This window comes from Polypterus senegalus, chromosome 13, assembly GCF_016835505.1.
Source record: "Polypterus senegalus isolate Bchr_013 chromosome 13, ASM1683550v1, whole genome shotgun sequence".
NCBI lineage: Eukaryota > Metazoa > Chordata > Cladistia > Polypteriformes > Polypteridae > Polypterus > Polypterus senegalus.
Genome location: NC_053166.1, coordinates 63,239,194 through 63,255,919, shown reverse-complemented (window position 1 = coordinate 63,255,919; position 16,726 = coordinate 63,239,194). Strand labels below are relative to the sequence as shown.

At 33.9% G+C, this 16,726-nt stretch overlaps 1 protein-coding gene across 3 annotated transcripts in view; it reads left to right on the top strand.

Annotated features, from left to right (window-relative positions):
• Window positions 1-16,726, top strand: part of LOC120543392 (matrin-3-like) — a 52,041-nt gene that overhangs the window by 7,539 nt on the left and 27,776 nt on the right. For all 3 annotated transcript variants that reach the window (XM_039776457.1, XM_039776455.1, XM_039776456.1), the window contains exons 3-11: window positions 6,441-6,502; window positions 6,948-6,974; window positions 9,524-9,642; window positions 10,497-10,534; window positions 11,983-12,099; window positions 12,534-12,659; window positions 14,138-14,284; window positions 14,725-14,849; window positions 15,493-16,108. In XM_039776457.1, coding sequence (XP_039632391.1) covers window positions 6,441-6,502; window positions 6,948-6,974; window positions 9,524-9,642; window positions 10,497-10,534; window positions 11,983-12,099; window positions 12,534-12,659; window positions 14,138-14,284; window positions 14,725-14,849; window positions 15,493-16,108 — 1,377 coding nt within the window. The remainder of the gene's footprint in view (window positions 1-6,440; window positions 6,503-6,947; window positions 6,975-9,523; window positions 9,643-10,496; window positions 10,535-11,982; window positions 12,100-12,533; window positions 12,660-14,137; window positions 14,285-14,724; window positions 14,850-15,492; window positions 16,109-16,726) is intronic.

Sequence of the window (16,726 nt, the reverse complement as noted above, 5' to 3'; positions counted from 1 at the left end):
TGGAAAAAAGCAAGTAACAGCAGACATTGTTTAGTCCTAAACAAATAGACTAAAGTATTATTGTTTCTGAGTTACGCTGGCACAGTGATTAGCTGAGTTACCACTCTAGGAGAATGGGTTAACACATAGAATGGTTACTGTCTCTCTAAAATTACATTTGTTTCCCAAAATCATGCTGGATATCTATACTGATATGGACTGTGTAATGCATTAGGAACGAAAACCTGCCACATTGTTTGATGGAAATGAGAATTATCAACCTATAGAGGGCTGAATTCAAAGACACAGCTAAAATTAAAGTGAAAAAATGATGCGGCAGGCTAGTCCATTTTGCCAAAATTTTATTGCAGCAACTCCAAATCATAGTTTGTAAGATCCCCATGTGCTGACGTCGGGGCATGCTCCTAATGAGACGACGGATGGTATCTTGGGGGATTTCGTATCAGATCTGGATCAGGGCATCACTGTGCTCCTGGATAGTCTGAGGTGCAGGGGCCAGCAGGCTAGATCATGCCTTTGGATCTTTTTAAAGTGGCCTGCTTTCTCAAAATTCAAAGATTCCCTTAACTTGTATTTCATGTATAGATTATATATAATTTAATTTCACACCTGCCATTAAAATGCATGTCCAGTGTGAGTTTGTGTGTGTCAGCCCAGCTGTGAGACCCAAAAAGAAAAAGTGAGAAGATGACTTGCCACACTGCTATAAATAAACATTATCATTTTAGCATTATTATGCCCAAGATTTGACAGTCTCATGAAGGTGATGGTAGATCATTCATTTTCCACCTCTTGTACTTTGCATACTTTTTAAAGCTGCACATGCTTCATGGCTGACCCAATGCTTTATGTATTTATAAGAATTACCTATGAGTGTTTTGAAAACAGTGTTTCCTTTGGTCTAGCACCTCCTGACTCATTGGTATGAGAACACCTACATGCAGTATATGTCTTAATGTCTAGTAATGCAAGACATTAAGCTCTTTGGGGTTCCGCTCTATTTTTGCCCCTCTAGACTTGGAAAAAACCTTAATTTTTGGGCTGTATTTTCTATAGGAAATTACACCCTTACAATAAGGGCCGATTTTTATACTTCACGCTCAGAACGCGTACGCACCCGCATCATGGCTGCCACGTGTTCCCAGCGTTCATTTCACTCGTCCTCTGAGCAGGTCCTCAGAAATTAACGCGACGCGTGTGGGAGTTGCAGTACCAGCAAAAAGTTGGGGGGGCGCAGTGTGCTAAAAGTCGGAACGTGACGTCAATGTCTCTGTTTACTATCTACATGTGACAGAAAGCCTCTATGCAGATCCTACGGGATGAATGCTTCGATATGGTGAAGCAAAATGACAACATACAGATGAATTCTTGGTGCTTTTATATTCAAGCGTCGCATATTCCCGAACGCAATGATACGATACATTTTAAAAGTCTCATATACCATCTTTTGTGCCGTCTTTTTATTTTTGTAACTTAACAACAGCAGCATAATGTATAGCGTTATATTTGAGCCACTGAGAAAAAAATAAAAGACATGGTGAAAACGTGTATTTTGTGATTAAAGAGGAAATTTAGGCTTTAATCTCAATGTCCAATTTAACCTCGTAGTTTATCATTAATTCAGACCACCGTAAACGTCTTCCCAGTTTTTATTCGCTACGAGCTTCTTGGACCTGACAGCAGCGGAAAGCAGCAATAGATCACCATTCAGAACAAATTAAATGTATGATATTCCAACTCTCTGTACATTTTAAAATCTTTAGATTTATACTTGATATCACTTTCATGATGAAATGCATTAAAGTGTGTATGTTACATTTTACATATAATTTCGTTTAAATAATGAGTACTGTTAATAATTACACACATGGGGGTGTCACGGTGGTGGAGCGGTAGCACTGCTGTGTCGCAGGGAGTTATGTTGCTGGTATTTCCTGCTTGTATTCCACACTGTGCTCCGGTTTCCTTCCAAAGATGTGCAGATTTGGGGATTTGGTGCCGCTAAAATGACGCTAGTGTATGCGAGGGCTTGTATTGACCTTGCGATGAGCTGAGGCCTTGTCAAGGGACTGTTTCTCACTCGTGCTCAATGCTTGCTGGAATAGGCACATCCCTGGATTGATTTAATCAATAAACATCCTTTTCAGAGATATTGCGTTATGGTGTCATCGGAATTTAATGAGTGTTCTAGGCAATTCACAACACAAAGAAGCTGAACATGTTCTCACCGTGATAATATCTCTCGCTGCCACCTGGTGGATTCCTCCAGATTTACGTAAAGTGCATGCACAAGTATGAACACTACAACGCTTGCGTAGCAGGAGCGTCCGCCGCAGCATGCGTCGCGTGAAGTATAACTCCGGCCTTAAGAGTAAACCAGTTTGTGTTTTCAGTAAAAATTGCCAGAAAGTTGTGCATGTCATAAGTTGCATGATTTTAAATTACATGGAATTTTTTTTTTTTTTGCGCTCAATACCAGTTTTCATCCCATACCTGTTGGTAGCTTTCCTACACTGCTAAAATATCAAAGAAACAAAAGTATATAAAGAAGGAAGATAATTTAGAATGTAGACTATAAGATTTTGATTAGGCAAAGGTTACTTGTAAGTCTTTTTAAGGAAAGAAAATGTAACAGTAGTTGGTGGTTTGTTATCTTTAGGCCATATTTGAATTTATAGATGCATATAGTTTACGTAGAAGTGGAGACCCCATACAATGGCGGGATAGTCCCTACTTCAAATCTAAGAAAATTACTAAAAACTGTAATATAACTATTGTTTTAATTTCAAATGTGTTCACAGTACTCCAGTTATTTGACTGTTAAGTTCTAGGCCAGCCCTTTGTGATTTAGTGCACTATGTTGTTTGCAAAATTCATTCACTTTTTTTTTTTTTTATATATATTTTATTTGAAGTGTAATATGAAAAATCAATATTCTTTGGAAAGTGGAGTTCCCCAAATCTGTGAGCATCTGGTGGATGATGTTTTAAAACCATATACAGAAACAAAACAAAAAACCTGCATCTGTTAGCATGCTAAATACCAAATGCTGTTAGTCAGACCCTCTAACATGCTTATTAGGAAATACTGAAGAAAATATCCAGAAAATGTGGTAAAGCAGAATAAACATTAAATCAATTTTTATGATTGGTATATTCTAATAATTATTTGATAATCTTTAGTTTTTTTTTTTGTTTCTGCATTGATCTCATTACACAAAAACTAAGTAACTTCTTGCTTAATTTGGTTAGCAGACCATTTAAAGTCTGTGAACCACTATATTATAGCAATGTTAACCATGCATTGTACTTTAAATCTAAAGTAACATTGTTAGGTTACAGTGTCCTTTTTTGAGTCTATTAAAATCATTTATTTTTTGGGAAAATAGTTGTGCTCTAATAAGGTTTGCATATAAGGACCTGTAACTTGTAAATGTTACAGCCTTTGGCCCATGTCAGTTTTATAAAGTGGTGTTATTTGTCCTCAGTAAAATTGAGCTTGACACCAGTTCCCTAGCTTATTCACAAGTATTTGAGTTTCTAGTTCCAGTAGTTCCAAGGACAAGTAACATGCAGGCCCAAAGTGAGTGCTTTTGATACCCAAAATGATTGAAAAGTCCCATGCATCTAGTTGTAGAGACAAGATGTATTGTCTGCTGAATTGAATTTCAGGTACTGTCTGTACTGCTTGAAGTTACAAGCTTACGATAAATGTCATTTTAAGTTCCTGTTTGGTCTGCTTATCTTTGATTTACATCTGTTTATCAAATGAAAGTCATAAAGTGAACTTGGCAAATATTGGCTAACATTAACACTGCGGAACAGTTCAGCCACTGAATTTAGTGGCTGTCTGGAATGTAGGTGAGAACAGATAGCTAGCCTCTTGCATCTCTTGTCAATGTGGCTCTTGGGTGAAATTGACTAGCAAAATAGGGCAATGTCCACATTGTCTTCCTGTGTGTGTGTGTGGGGGGGTTTCTGTATCATAGTGCTTGCAAAGTAAGAAAACATGTTTTTGTTGAGTGTGCTGCCACATTTCAAAAGTGGTTGTTCACAATGTCGCACTGATCTGCTTGGACTGAAAAAATTCACATAACTCCTAAGGTGTTAATTAAACAAACCTTTTTTTTGTTTATTGACTGGTACCGATGTATATCCCTAAACATTAAATTGATTATGAAAATCACCTTATAGTCTAAATGTTAACCTTTTTAGGATTGTTTCGTTCAATTTAAGGGACCTTGGTGGTAGTTCAGATTACTCCTTGATAAATCAGTGGCTAGTGAGTTAAAAAGGAACAGAGCATCTTTCAGTATGTTGATTACCACTTTGATCATTTGCTTAGGGAACATGATACTGCAGCTAAACAAGAGAATGCTTTTCAAATGCAATTTTTGAAATTTAATGGTATAATTGGGTGGATTGGTAATTAAGCTACTAAGGAAACATGAACTTTATCACTAAAAGACGCAACATTGAATAAATTAACCCTTGAGTAATAGATAAGCAATAACACAAGCTTTTCGGTACTTGGAAGTACTGTATTATAATTTTAACATGAACCTATCTGAATCCCCAAGTAATGTTTTCATCTTTGACAAGAAAATGCATCACATTTTTAATTAAAAACGTTAGTGGGGAAAAATGGACCAAAAACGTAAATTTCATTATTTTTTTTTCTCCATTGTTCTCAAAAGTGGATGTATGTTTGGTCTCTGGTTATGAATAATCTTCTTTCATATTATTGTGTTTGAGTGTTCAGTAGTTTACTTTCTCTCATACAAAGTGTATGGAAAGTATTCTATTTGTCCGAAAATTGATTTCAAGATTTTGATTAATCTTGGTGTTTTAGACATCCTTGAGTTCAAAAATATCATTTTTGGAATTATGTCTGTGTTGTGTGCTTGTTTGTAAACACAAAAACTCAAGTACGCTTTCATTTAGGTCAAACAAATTTTGCATACAAGTACTGTTTTAGGTACAAACATATTTTTTTTTTATCCACTTTTGAGCTATTGCCGCTAACAGGGAGTGGTACTTTATTTATTCATGGAGCTGCACAGTCAAATTTATTCAACTTTTACTTTTATAATAATTATTTAATATATTTTTCATTTGTTATGATTATTTGTTGATGGTTCTTCAGATGAGCAGTGTTATTTTTCCTTTCTTATTGCACATGTTGTACAATAATCACATCCCCTGTGTTTTTCATAGTTTACACAATTATATAGCAGTAACAGTGATGGAAAAGTTTGCAGCATTTTCCAGCAGATAAGTGTTTTTGTGTGTTAAACATTGCTCTTACAAAATGACTAACGACTTATAAAGAGTAGATATTTTAGTTGTACAACACATACATACCAGAATGGAAGTTGGGGTAATATGTAGGAAGTATTCTATATTAAATAATGAAACTAATAATTAGTGGGACTTTTCCTTTACTCTGACAATTGCTTGTCCAGGCCATAGACTTTGATTTAGGCAACTGAACCACACTCATTTTAAGAGGCCGGGTAATGCAATTAATCAATTAATAAATAAAAGTATTATAAAAGTGGGATAATTGCTTATAAGTAAAAAACCATAAAATTTTGTAGAATACTATAGAAGACAATGCTGTGTTATACTGTATGTGCATTGAGTTCTAAACTTTTCAGCTGTGTTTAGGTAATGAAAGCTTTGTGTACCAGTGGTACACAAGAAGGGCAGCCACTACAGTATTTAGTGTTAAAGAGACATTTTTGGCTAGTTTTCAAATTCAGAACTCTAAACGTGTAATGCTTGCAAGACAAAGATGTCAGTGATTTTTTTTTTTGAGAATTTATTTTAGTTGACTGTTCTACTAGCTTACAACTTTAGGACCTGAATTATTTTTTGAGTTGTTCATTTGCTGTGTGTGCTTTGCATAAATAAATTCAGAGTACTACTACTCTTCTCTCGCGTCCAAATGAAAATTCATTTAGGTTGATTTGAGAGACCACCAGTTCTAGTTGTGGGTAAACCAGGTTCAGAGAATAAATACAATAGATGAGTATATTTATAGGCATTAAAAAAAGCTTGCTTGCTTTTACACTGGCTTGGCTGAAATCCGTATATTGATCTTTTGAGGGACAGTTTCACATTAGAAGGATTTTGTTCAACGTTAAGTCTTCAATCTCTATAAAAACTGGACCTTTAAATTGATACATTTGTGTGCCCAGTATTGAGAACTTAAACGTTTCCTTTGGATTTGCTAGGCATCTCTTTGCACATAATGTTAATATTCCCATCATCTGTATAAAGCTATTGAGGTTCTGAGAATTGTTAAATCTAATAATGCTTACAACTGATAAGTTGGTGTTGTAATTTCTAATTTCGTAAGATGTTTGTTGGCTTTCAGACAGGAGGTTCATAGAGTACCACAGAAAAAAAGTTTGATTATTTATTTATTTTTTTTAGGGCTGGATTAACCATGTTGATGGAACACTTCATGCTGATTCCCGGCAAATCCTATTGGATGTGTAAGAAAACCTTTCTTTTCAATATTATCAATGGAATGTTTTGTGCTAATTGATATGCTCAAAAGAATTGTGCTCTATTCTTAATATTTATGGCTAGTCTGAAAGATAGCAAGTCTTGGCCTCCGCTGGGCATTATTACACTTGAGTCTAGATCTTGACATAAATAATTCTTGTTTTAGTTCATGCAAGCAGTTGTCTTTCTTAGTGAACTCATATCATCCTTATAAGGTGAACTGGAGTTGCACTGATATGTTTTGGTTTATTTATCCTACATTTAAAATAAAAGAACTTTTGTGTAACATTAATTCAGATGCTAACATTTGACTTGAACGGCAGTATGTTTGTTTCTTGTCTTGGATTTTCTTAATTTTTGGATTTTTGATTAAAATTAGAAATGTTACTTCAGCCTTTGAATGAATACTTAACAACACTTGTGTTTTTATAGGTATCCAGAATGGGTTCCCAATAGAATGTGAGTGCTCTTATTTATGCTAATTGATGTTTATTGTACAGAGTTATTGTTTTTAACCTGTATTTTGCATTTTTATGATGTCATTTTAACATTATTTTCCCCTTGTGAATTTTCTTTAAAAAATCATATGTATAAAAATATATGTAAAAGTGTCCTTCTTCTTTGGCACTTTTATGTTGTGTCTCTTCTAGTAGCTTGCATTAATGTGATTCTGCATCCATTTGTATATCCAGTTTCAGAATGGAATGAAAATGAAATAGAGAAAATATAGATTTTTTTTTCCTGCCCTAATTTATTTTTGCCATGTGAAACAAACCTATTTTTGCATTTTAGAAAACTTTTCAGTAAATTGTTTGTCCTATTTCTGCCCAGCCTTTTCAGTCTGCACTGATTGTTCACTTTTTTAGGTACTTCTGTCTTCTCATGTAATGGTCTGAGTGATTTGTGTTATTAGATCTTTTTGAAGATTGCTGATAGTGGCTAAGGGGCCCTTTCCAGAGTAAGGGATGGACTTTAGTTGGCCAACTATAGCAAACTTCTGCATAGGTCTCAGTTTTCAGAAATCACTTCTAACATGTTACCCAGAAAATAAAACTTCACTTGCACTGTGAGCTGCAAATAAGTATTAATTTAGCAGCATTCTGATTTAAGCACCATGCCCTGTTTTTAAAAAGGAATATTTAAATTGTTAAGAACAAGTGTGATTTGACCAGTATCAGAATAGTCATTTATAAATTTGCTCTTGATTCTAAAATAACAGCAACAACATATATCATACAGTTATTTATCGTTCTGCATTTGCCAACATTTAAACAGATATTATGAAATCGTAGTGGCCATCAACATCTGCATTAGGTTAGAAATCATGATGGCTTACCAAATTTTGTGAATCCTTTATTTCAAAAATGTATATGTTACCCCACCCAATAAAACCACTGTTTAACTACAGATATATCTGGTAATCTTTACATTAGCTATTTATATATCCCATTGCTATTTCTTAGCCTAATCAGAAGCTATGAGTTTGACACATAAATCCTGTAATATTCTTGGCTCCTTTATAAATGACCCTCTATAATGTTTAAACTTTTAACAGATAGTTATATGACTAGTATTGAAGCAATGCAAATATCCCAATACTTACCCACTCCCTTATAGTTAAAATAATCTTGTGATATTTTCTCCCTTATAACCTGTGACGGTTCTCATTTGCAGATTTTTTTTCGGCATCACTTCTGCTCCAGTCATAACTTCACTGCTGTTGTCATTTCTCCACTGCAAGCAGATGCACCCGAGTTTTCCTACTCATGTCATGTTTCTTGCCTTCCCATGCACTTTCTCAAACGTGAATTTCTCCAATCCTAATTTAGAAACTTTGCTCAGATAGTCTGGTTATTTAAGCAGTTTGCTCAAATAACCAGACTGTCTTTCCCAGGCCCTTTTTAGCTCTTTTATGCTATAACTCTCTTCTTTTCCTACACATCTTTTGTTGTTGTTCTTTTGAACTGTTACTTTTTGTGGCTTATTGCTCTTTTAAGCTGCTCCTTGTGCAACAATAAACTGCAGTCCACAGCACAACTTATCCAAATAACACATCAGTAAATAGAAGACAATGATATAAAACTATATCTTTACTAAGTATACTGTGTGGTGTAACAAAATTAACAAATTGGTTAAAAATCTATATGATACATGTACTAAGGTGGAATTGTAGGATAAATACATGAGATGCTTTTCTGCTGCCTGTATTAAAATCTTCAGTAAATTGGTAAATGGTTTCAATGGTAATACAGTAGTTACAGGAGCAGAGGCCCTTTCAGCACTTATTACTTGTTGATGTAACATTGCTGACATCTTCATAGCTTTGTCATCATGTACAATGTTCACTGGTTAAGTTGTGACATTAATATTTTATTCTTGTTTTGAGTTTGTGTTTTCAACCATTTTTAGCACACAGTGTAACTATTTCCAGTCAATTCCTCAATTTTACATGTAGCATGCATTTTAACATTTAGAAAAGTATGGTATTTGTGCTATGCTTTAAAAAAATATATATGCAAGGTACATTACACACTAAATAAAATGCAAAACTCTCTGAAGAAATTTGCTATGTGCTTAGAGTTTTAGGGGAATGTCCTGTCTTGCTTAAGTTAAGTTTGAGAGCAAGTTTTGATTTTGGCACATATCAAAAATTACATGACAATAGAAAATCATTTTTTTATTTTTTTTTGTTTTTTGTAAATTGGAAAAAAAAAACTTTCAGAGTACCTGTATGAAGTTTTTCTTTCTCTCTACATTTACATTTATTAAGAGTTTTCAACAGGGAGAAAATGAAGTGCCAGTTTACCTCATAAATATGCTTTGAGCTTTGTAACTCTTCATTTGTAGTGTTTTACACAAAGCTTAATAGTTTTTACTTTCACAAGAAAATTTTCCACTGTATTTTGTAAAGACAGCTGTATGCAGTTTGAGTAATTGTGTTGCATTTATTTGTAAGATCCAGTCACATTTGTTAAGCTCATTTGTTTTTGTTTTTTTTTTTTTTGTAGTCAAGATACAATGCTGTTTGAAACCACCAATCCAGCAGCTGGAATACTTGGGCCTGCCCCAATTAATCCATTTCTCATGGGGCGGCCGCTGTCTGGAGTAACTACGCTTCAGGGTCTAAGTAAGAGAAATTCATTTTATGACAAAGAGACGACTTATAGGTTTCTATGTACCAGAATATTTGATTCTTTGGAGAAAATCAGATTAGCAAACTAATTTTCTGACAACTGAAAATAACCTTTGTCCTGTCCTCTTCAGGTGCTTACTGGATGTGAATATAGTTTCCTACATAGACATTTCTAAATTTTACTAATTTACTGTAAAATAAACAATCTCAGTTAATAGTAGAAGACTATTTTTTCTCATTATTGAATTCAAGGTATTTGTATTATATCTCACCTGCTCAATTAGGTTTTTGACTGCTGAAGACAAAGGAGCATTTAATGCCTTGTAAGGAACACATGACATGGTCACTCAATGAGTTAAATAGAAAGACTGAATCTTTAGAAATGTCTTTTAAAGACCCAACATTTTAGCCCCTAGGTCATATACTTCTGTCAATGGCAAATAACAAACCAGAATCTGATTTTCAAATTCTTCAATTTTCTTGAGTACTGATGGTGACAAATCATTTATTCACTTACCTGTTTTGTTTCACTAACTAAAATAACAAAGTATAGTGATTATTAAGTACTTTATTTTTTGTGCAAAGCATAAAGTGTATTTAAGCTAATTAAATGTTATTTTTCAAAAATGAACTTTGGTTATTCTACATAGAATTAATTATTGCTTGCATTTGTGAATGCAGTCTTAAGCTGCTCATTGCATTTTTAATCATTTTGTTAGATTATAAGGAATTTCCTAAAAATATAGGAAACTATTATATTGCTGTCCGGACAGTATTTCATAACCTATGACATTTTTCTTAACCTTTTAATGTGTGTTGTTTTTTTTTTTTTCTTCTTCATTTTTGAGGCGGGGGAATGTCAAGTCAGGTGCATGCAACAAAAAAAGTAAGTTAATGTGCTTGGGGTTTCTTGTTTTTTGACAGAACTTTGAATATATATTCTTCACAGCAGCCTGTTATAGAGTAACTGAGATGTGTACAAGTAAGAATATATATGACACAAACAAAATTTTATGATATAGCAATAAAATGTGCTACTTTGTCAGCTTCAAGGGATCGAAATCCATTAAAGGCCATACATAATGTAAGATCAGCTTTCAAACACATGGACATTGTATCGTGAACAAAAATGAAAAAGGCATTCCTGAACTAGGAACAGGTAAACACAAACATCTAGATAAACATGATCCAGCAAAATCCTTGTGAAGTGGGGATCCACTTAATAACGGAATCTTTCAGTATACAAATTAGGCTCTCTCAGGAGACCCAAGATAAAAATCCACCGAGATGCATTCAGCAGTCACCTGTGGTGTTCTCAGTTCTTCTTTGGATGTTGTAGGGATGAGAAAACTTTTGAAAGTTATGGAAGTAGGAAATTCAAAAGTCCCAGGGATGAGCAGATCAGCAGTCTTGGTACTCTGGTGTGTCAAGTGGTCAGCAGTTGCTGGGTCTCAATGTGCCACTTTGTAATAGCAATGTTTATTCCCTTAGGAGTATATAATTTTGATACAATAAGCCAATCTCGTTGGGAAAGTTTCTTTGATCATAAAATTATTTCCATGATGAATCATTGTGCCTTTATCTTGATTGTACTGGTCAAAAAAAAGGAGGTTTATGTTGAGTATAATCAAAACTGATTGTGGTAGTTATTTAAAAAATCCTTCAGTTTAAGTGATTTTCAGTATTGACCAGTTACCTTTTCTTGTACTGATAAGTTAGGAAATACACATTGGTTTTTCACTCAGAAGCCCTTTATCTAATATCTAACATGTTTGAATAGAGACAAGAGTTTTATGGCCAGGTATAAGGATTGTTTGCATCTGTCAGGCTGACACAGACAACCTAACTACAGATCCACATTGTATTGAAAACTTCAATTAGAAGCTTCAAAAGACTGTTGAACAGTTATCTTATTCAAAGATGTTGACCATACATTGTTCTTCTCTCTTGTTAAATGAACCCTAGCCTGAAGGAGTCTATTAATGTTTTACATTTAAGTTTTCTCACTTAAAGATTTACCAATGTTGTTTCTTGTCCTAGTGTGTGTATATAAACACAGGGAACTCCAGTTTCTGTATTACATCTTGCCTGAAGAAGGGGCCTGAGTTGCCTCGAAAGCTTGCATATTGTAATCATTTTAGTTAGCCAATAAAAGGTGTCATTTTGCTAGACTTTTCACTACATTCATAATGGCTAACGCGGTACAACACCCTAGTACTACAAAATAGCTCAAATATTGTTGGCCTCATAACTTGCACTACTGACCCCTAAGATAAAAAGGAGGGAAAAGTTATACCTTAAGTGAATTTTTTCTTTTTTGTCTTTATTACTTAGTCTTCAGGAAAAGTCGTAGTTGCAAAATATAAGAAGGGAGCTTGTAACCTGAAGTATTTGATGAATCTTGCAAAGCCCTTTGGAAATGTCACAAAGCATTTGGTTTTAGCATACAAGGTAAGCAATGTGTTTAGCATTGTCTTATTTTCTCAGCTTTAATATAATTTTGCATCGATAGATTGGTAATATTCAAGGTCATGCTGTGTGTTATTTTGAAAGTTCAAGAGTAAGACCAATTCCATGCATATTTTCTGATTACCTCACTCCTAGCCTGTGTAAAAATGAAACATTTGTTGTGGCAGTTTGGCTAATAGTTTTGTTGGGACTTATTTGGTCAACTCTTATGTTGTTGACACAGTCATGTTTTACACTGGTTAGTATTATAGGTAATCAATTCTCAAAGTCAACCATCTGTAATCTGCAGGTTTATAGCATTGTTGAGCTAATGGTGTTAAATTTCTTTGTGCAACTGACATTTTTCTAAATCTTTTACTTTTAAATATACTAAAAATTTGTGTGTCTTTTTTTTTTTTTTTTGGTGAATTCATTAGGCCTTTTTAGAAATGCGTACACATGAACAAGCCCAAGCTATGGTGGATTATTACCGAAGTCCTTCAGGCAAGAGTCTTTGCAGACTAGATGATATATACTTATCTACTACAATCAACACTATTATGGTAATTTGGCTACATCATAATGCATACCAATATTTTGTTTATTAAGAATTTATAGTGAGCAGTGTCAAATTTAATGTTTGCAGCGCTTTTTTTTTTGGCCTGATAAAGATTTTGATGCTGTATCCTAATAAGGTATTGTAGAACGTTCCTGGCAATTTGTCTGTTAAATGCCAAAATTCATAGATGAAAAGCTGATAAGGATTTTTCTTGCTATTTAAATACAGACAACCCTGTATGGTGAACTTTATTCCTTTGTAGTAGGTTTGTGCTATGTGGCTTTCACATTTATTACTAATTAAATAATTAATTAATAAATTATAGTAGTTTTCCAAATTACACAAGATTTTGATTTGTGGTGCTGCCATATGACCCTGCATTAAGTTTAAGTTTTCCTGTGTTTGGTAATGTATATAAGCCTCCATCAACCATCCAGTGTTTCTTGCTCAAAATCAAGAAATTCTGGAACATTATTTTAATACTTAGTATGTTACTGCATTATACACATTCTGCTTAAGGACCAATTCTAGTTCTTGTAAAACATCTATATGTCTTTATATCTGTAAAGTTAAACCTAGGATATCCCATACTATAAGCATACAAATGATCTGAGCCAATTAGACATTTACACTTTTTTTTTCTAGAGCTGGTAAACATGTTAAGGTGTATTTGGTGTGCCATATTAGCAGTAGAAGAAGTTAGAGTCCTAATCCTTTCTTTCATCCTTTTAGGTAAGGCAGTCAATTGGTTGTATAGCTGGTCATGTTGATTCCCAATTTTAATTCCCATGGAAATTGGGCCATTTATTCTGGACTGCAGCTATTTTTTCCACACAGGGAAAGTATTGAGGTTGCAGTTTTATACAGTAATAACACGTTGAACTTACCCAGTAGGTGTCTGATAGTAAGTTGCATGTAAATTCAATTACTGCATGGGGTTGTCACAATAATGAAATTCCCAATTTCGATAAAATACTTTGAAAAAATATATTCTATACCATTTTCGGTACCACAAATGGTTTTGGTGAAGGAGGAACACACATGTGGCCCATGGGCTGACTTTTGAAGAGGCCAGCTCTAGCATGTCCTGATGTTGCAACCCCCAACTCAAACTCCACAACAATTGCGATGTACTTTTATCCACTTTTGTTTTTTAATACTGAAATTATTATAAAAACACAACATAACTAAAATACAAGGAAAAGAAATAACTTTAAAATATAAACGGGGAAAATCACTTGTGATGTAAAGAAAACATGTATAGGGAAAGTATGTTAGGAGTAGTAGACTTCCTTGGGTAAAATCCAGTTTTGGATTTTATTAATAAGTTTCCAATTCTAGACTCTGCTTTGATAACATGTCTATATATTATAAAGGCTTTAAGAATCCCCCCTTTTTTTTTTTATTCTTATTCTATCCTTTTTAGGGATATATTAAATTCTGTTACCAGTTTCAATGCAGACATTTTCTTGTCTTTTACAGATCCAAGAAGAAACGCAGACTCAAAGCCCTGGTTATGCTGTAGTATATTTTTCTAATCTGCCACCAGAAAAAGATGTTACATCTGACTTGTTAGAAATGGCCAGCCAGTTTGGACCTGTGCAGAACTCATTAATTTTTAAATCTGAGGTAAACATAAGGAAAATCTTTTCCAAATATGTTTTAATTTTTTTTTTTTGTTTGTTTTGTTAAAGATAGATTGCATAACATCCTGATGTGCCTGTACTCTGTGACAATCATAACATTATCTTGTATTGGAAGTTATTTTAGCCATTCATAGAGATTTTATTTCCTTTTCGAGGTATTCTCTTTTTGTTCTTATTTGTAAATCATACTCATTGTGTTCTGATGTGTAAAGTGTTGAGCAAATGATGATTAAGTGCATATTTTGAATTAGTTGGTTAGTTATCAGCCAATCACGCATGAAAAGCAAAAATGACCCAGTTGCTGTCTTTGCCTGATTTATTTATTATAGCCAATCTCTTCATTCATACTAGTTTTGTTTAAATTTTACCTTAAAGTACGTAAATAAGCCTAGGTCCTGTAATTGTGCTATTTTATCTCTCCAGGCTTTTATAGAGATGGTGAAAGCATCTGATGCAGCAACGATGGCAAATTATTACAATTTGCATCCTGCATCATTAAAGGGTTTCAAGATCAAAACAAACCTCTGCAAAAAATACAAAAGATTGAGGTGTGAAAATATTTTTTATTGTAAAATTGACATATTAAGCGTAATGTATTAAGTATAACTGTAATATAGATTAGTATTTTATGAAATGATTTAAAAAGTTCATTAAATTACTTCAGCTTATTGTCAAATTTTATTTACTTCTATATAGTGTGCTTCATTTTGGTTTTTTTGATAGGTTTTTACTTTCTGTATTTAATGAAAACTTGCTAATCTTTCATTTAGTACTATAGATTAGGATGTTCACTGCAACATCATTTATAGCTCATTTTCATACACATCAAAGTCTTTAAGATGTCAAAGAAAGTTAATTTTATTTCTGTTCTTATAAGAAGAATAATGGCTAAAAGACCGCCCTGCTCCCACTAGGCATTTTACATAGCATAAATGTGTTTTAGTCATGCCTTGCCCTAAAATTATTTATTTCCTCAAAGCATGTGCATATCTTTGGTTTTTCTTATACCACTGTCAAACTTGTTTGGCCTTGTTTCATGTACTATAGATGAATGGCTTGGAAATCTTTGCACAAATTATGTGTATTAGATTTTAAATTTGAACCCATTAACTATATTATTGCTAGATTAAGGAACATTCCATTGTAATTTGTCAGATCTTTTAATATTAAATTTTGTTCTTTCTATAATAGAATAAAACCTGATAAAGATGGGAGAAGAGAATCTGCCGGCAGTGTTTCATTAAAACCAAGAGAGAAGAATCAGAATGCAGTAGCAAAAGAAAGACATACAAGACCCTTACTTGATGATTTCTCAGTAGCAATAAAAAGGCCAGTAGACACAGATACAGTTGGCAGTGCTAATTCTGATGGTGTTAATCAGGAGAGTGAAGTAGAACATGAAGAGGATGACCTTGAATTAGAGCAGTGTCCTGAAGACTTGCCCCAGTCAACAGAAGATACAGACATGCAGCCTGAATTTAAAGAAATGCAAGATTGTTCAGATGCTCATAGTGAAGAAAACAAGAAAACAACTTCATTACTTGAGTCGGAAGAGACATTAAGTGAAAGTGTTAAAATTCAAAAGGGTGAATTGATGGAAACATCAGAGGATCCATCTGTACTAGAGAGTTCATCCGATCTCCCTGCAGATGTCTGTGATCAGATTTTAGTACCTGAGACCAAGACCACGTCAGAAACAGACAGACCTAGTGAAAATGAAAACCTTGACAAAGCAGAAGAATCCAGTGAAAAGATTTCCAAGCATAAAACATTTCAGTCCGCAAGAGGCATAAATTTACCTGATGAGGTAAGTGGCTGTCAGACTGGGATAGATAGTATTTACATACGTTTTTACATTATTTATTCCAAATGGCTTACAGGAAAATAAGGACAAAGACTGACAAGAGTTTTGTTGTGGTTCTAGAGATTTTTTATTTCACTTTACCTTGGGGACATTTACCCAATAGAAGTTACACATTTGGTCATATGTATTGTAAAAAAGTAACATTTTACGTAGCAAAATTGCACAAATTGATCTTCACCTGTGTATTGCATCACATTTTGTTATATCCAGTACACAAGATAATCATCAGGGTCTATGCATTAACATTTTTAAGACTTGTTATAAAGAACAAACAACATGAGAGGAGAACCTGTAGCAAGTTTTCATTGTTAATGCTAGCTTCAGATGTTTTGATTCATAGGTGGAGATTTAAAGCAGATGCGGTCTGCCATTTGCAGAAGGCCTGCCCTGTTGTTGCCAGAATATCTCTGTCCATGTCATTTGTTAACTAATTTCCCTCTCAGGTTATGAAGGGATAAACTTCTTTGCTCTCTCTTCATCTGGTTAAATTGAGGTACAGCTCTGTGCCTTGCTCTAACTTATGAAATAACCCTTTGTGCAGTGCATATTTTGCATTGATAT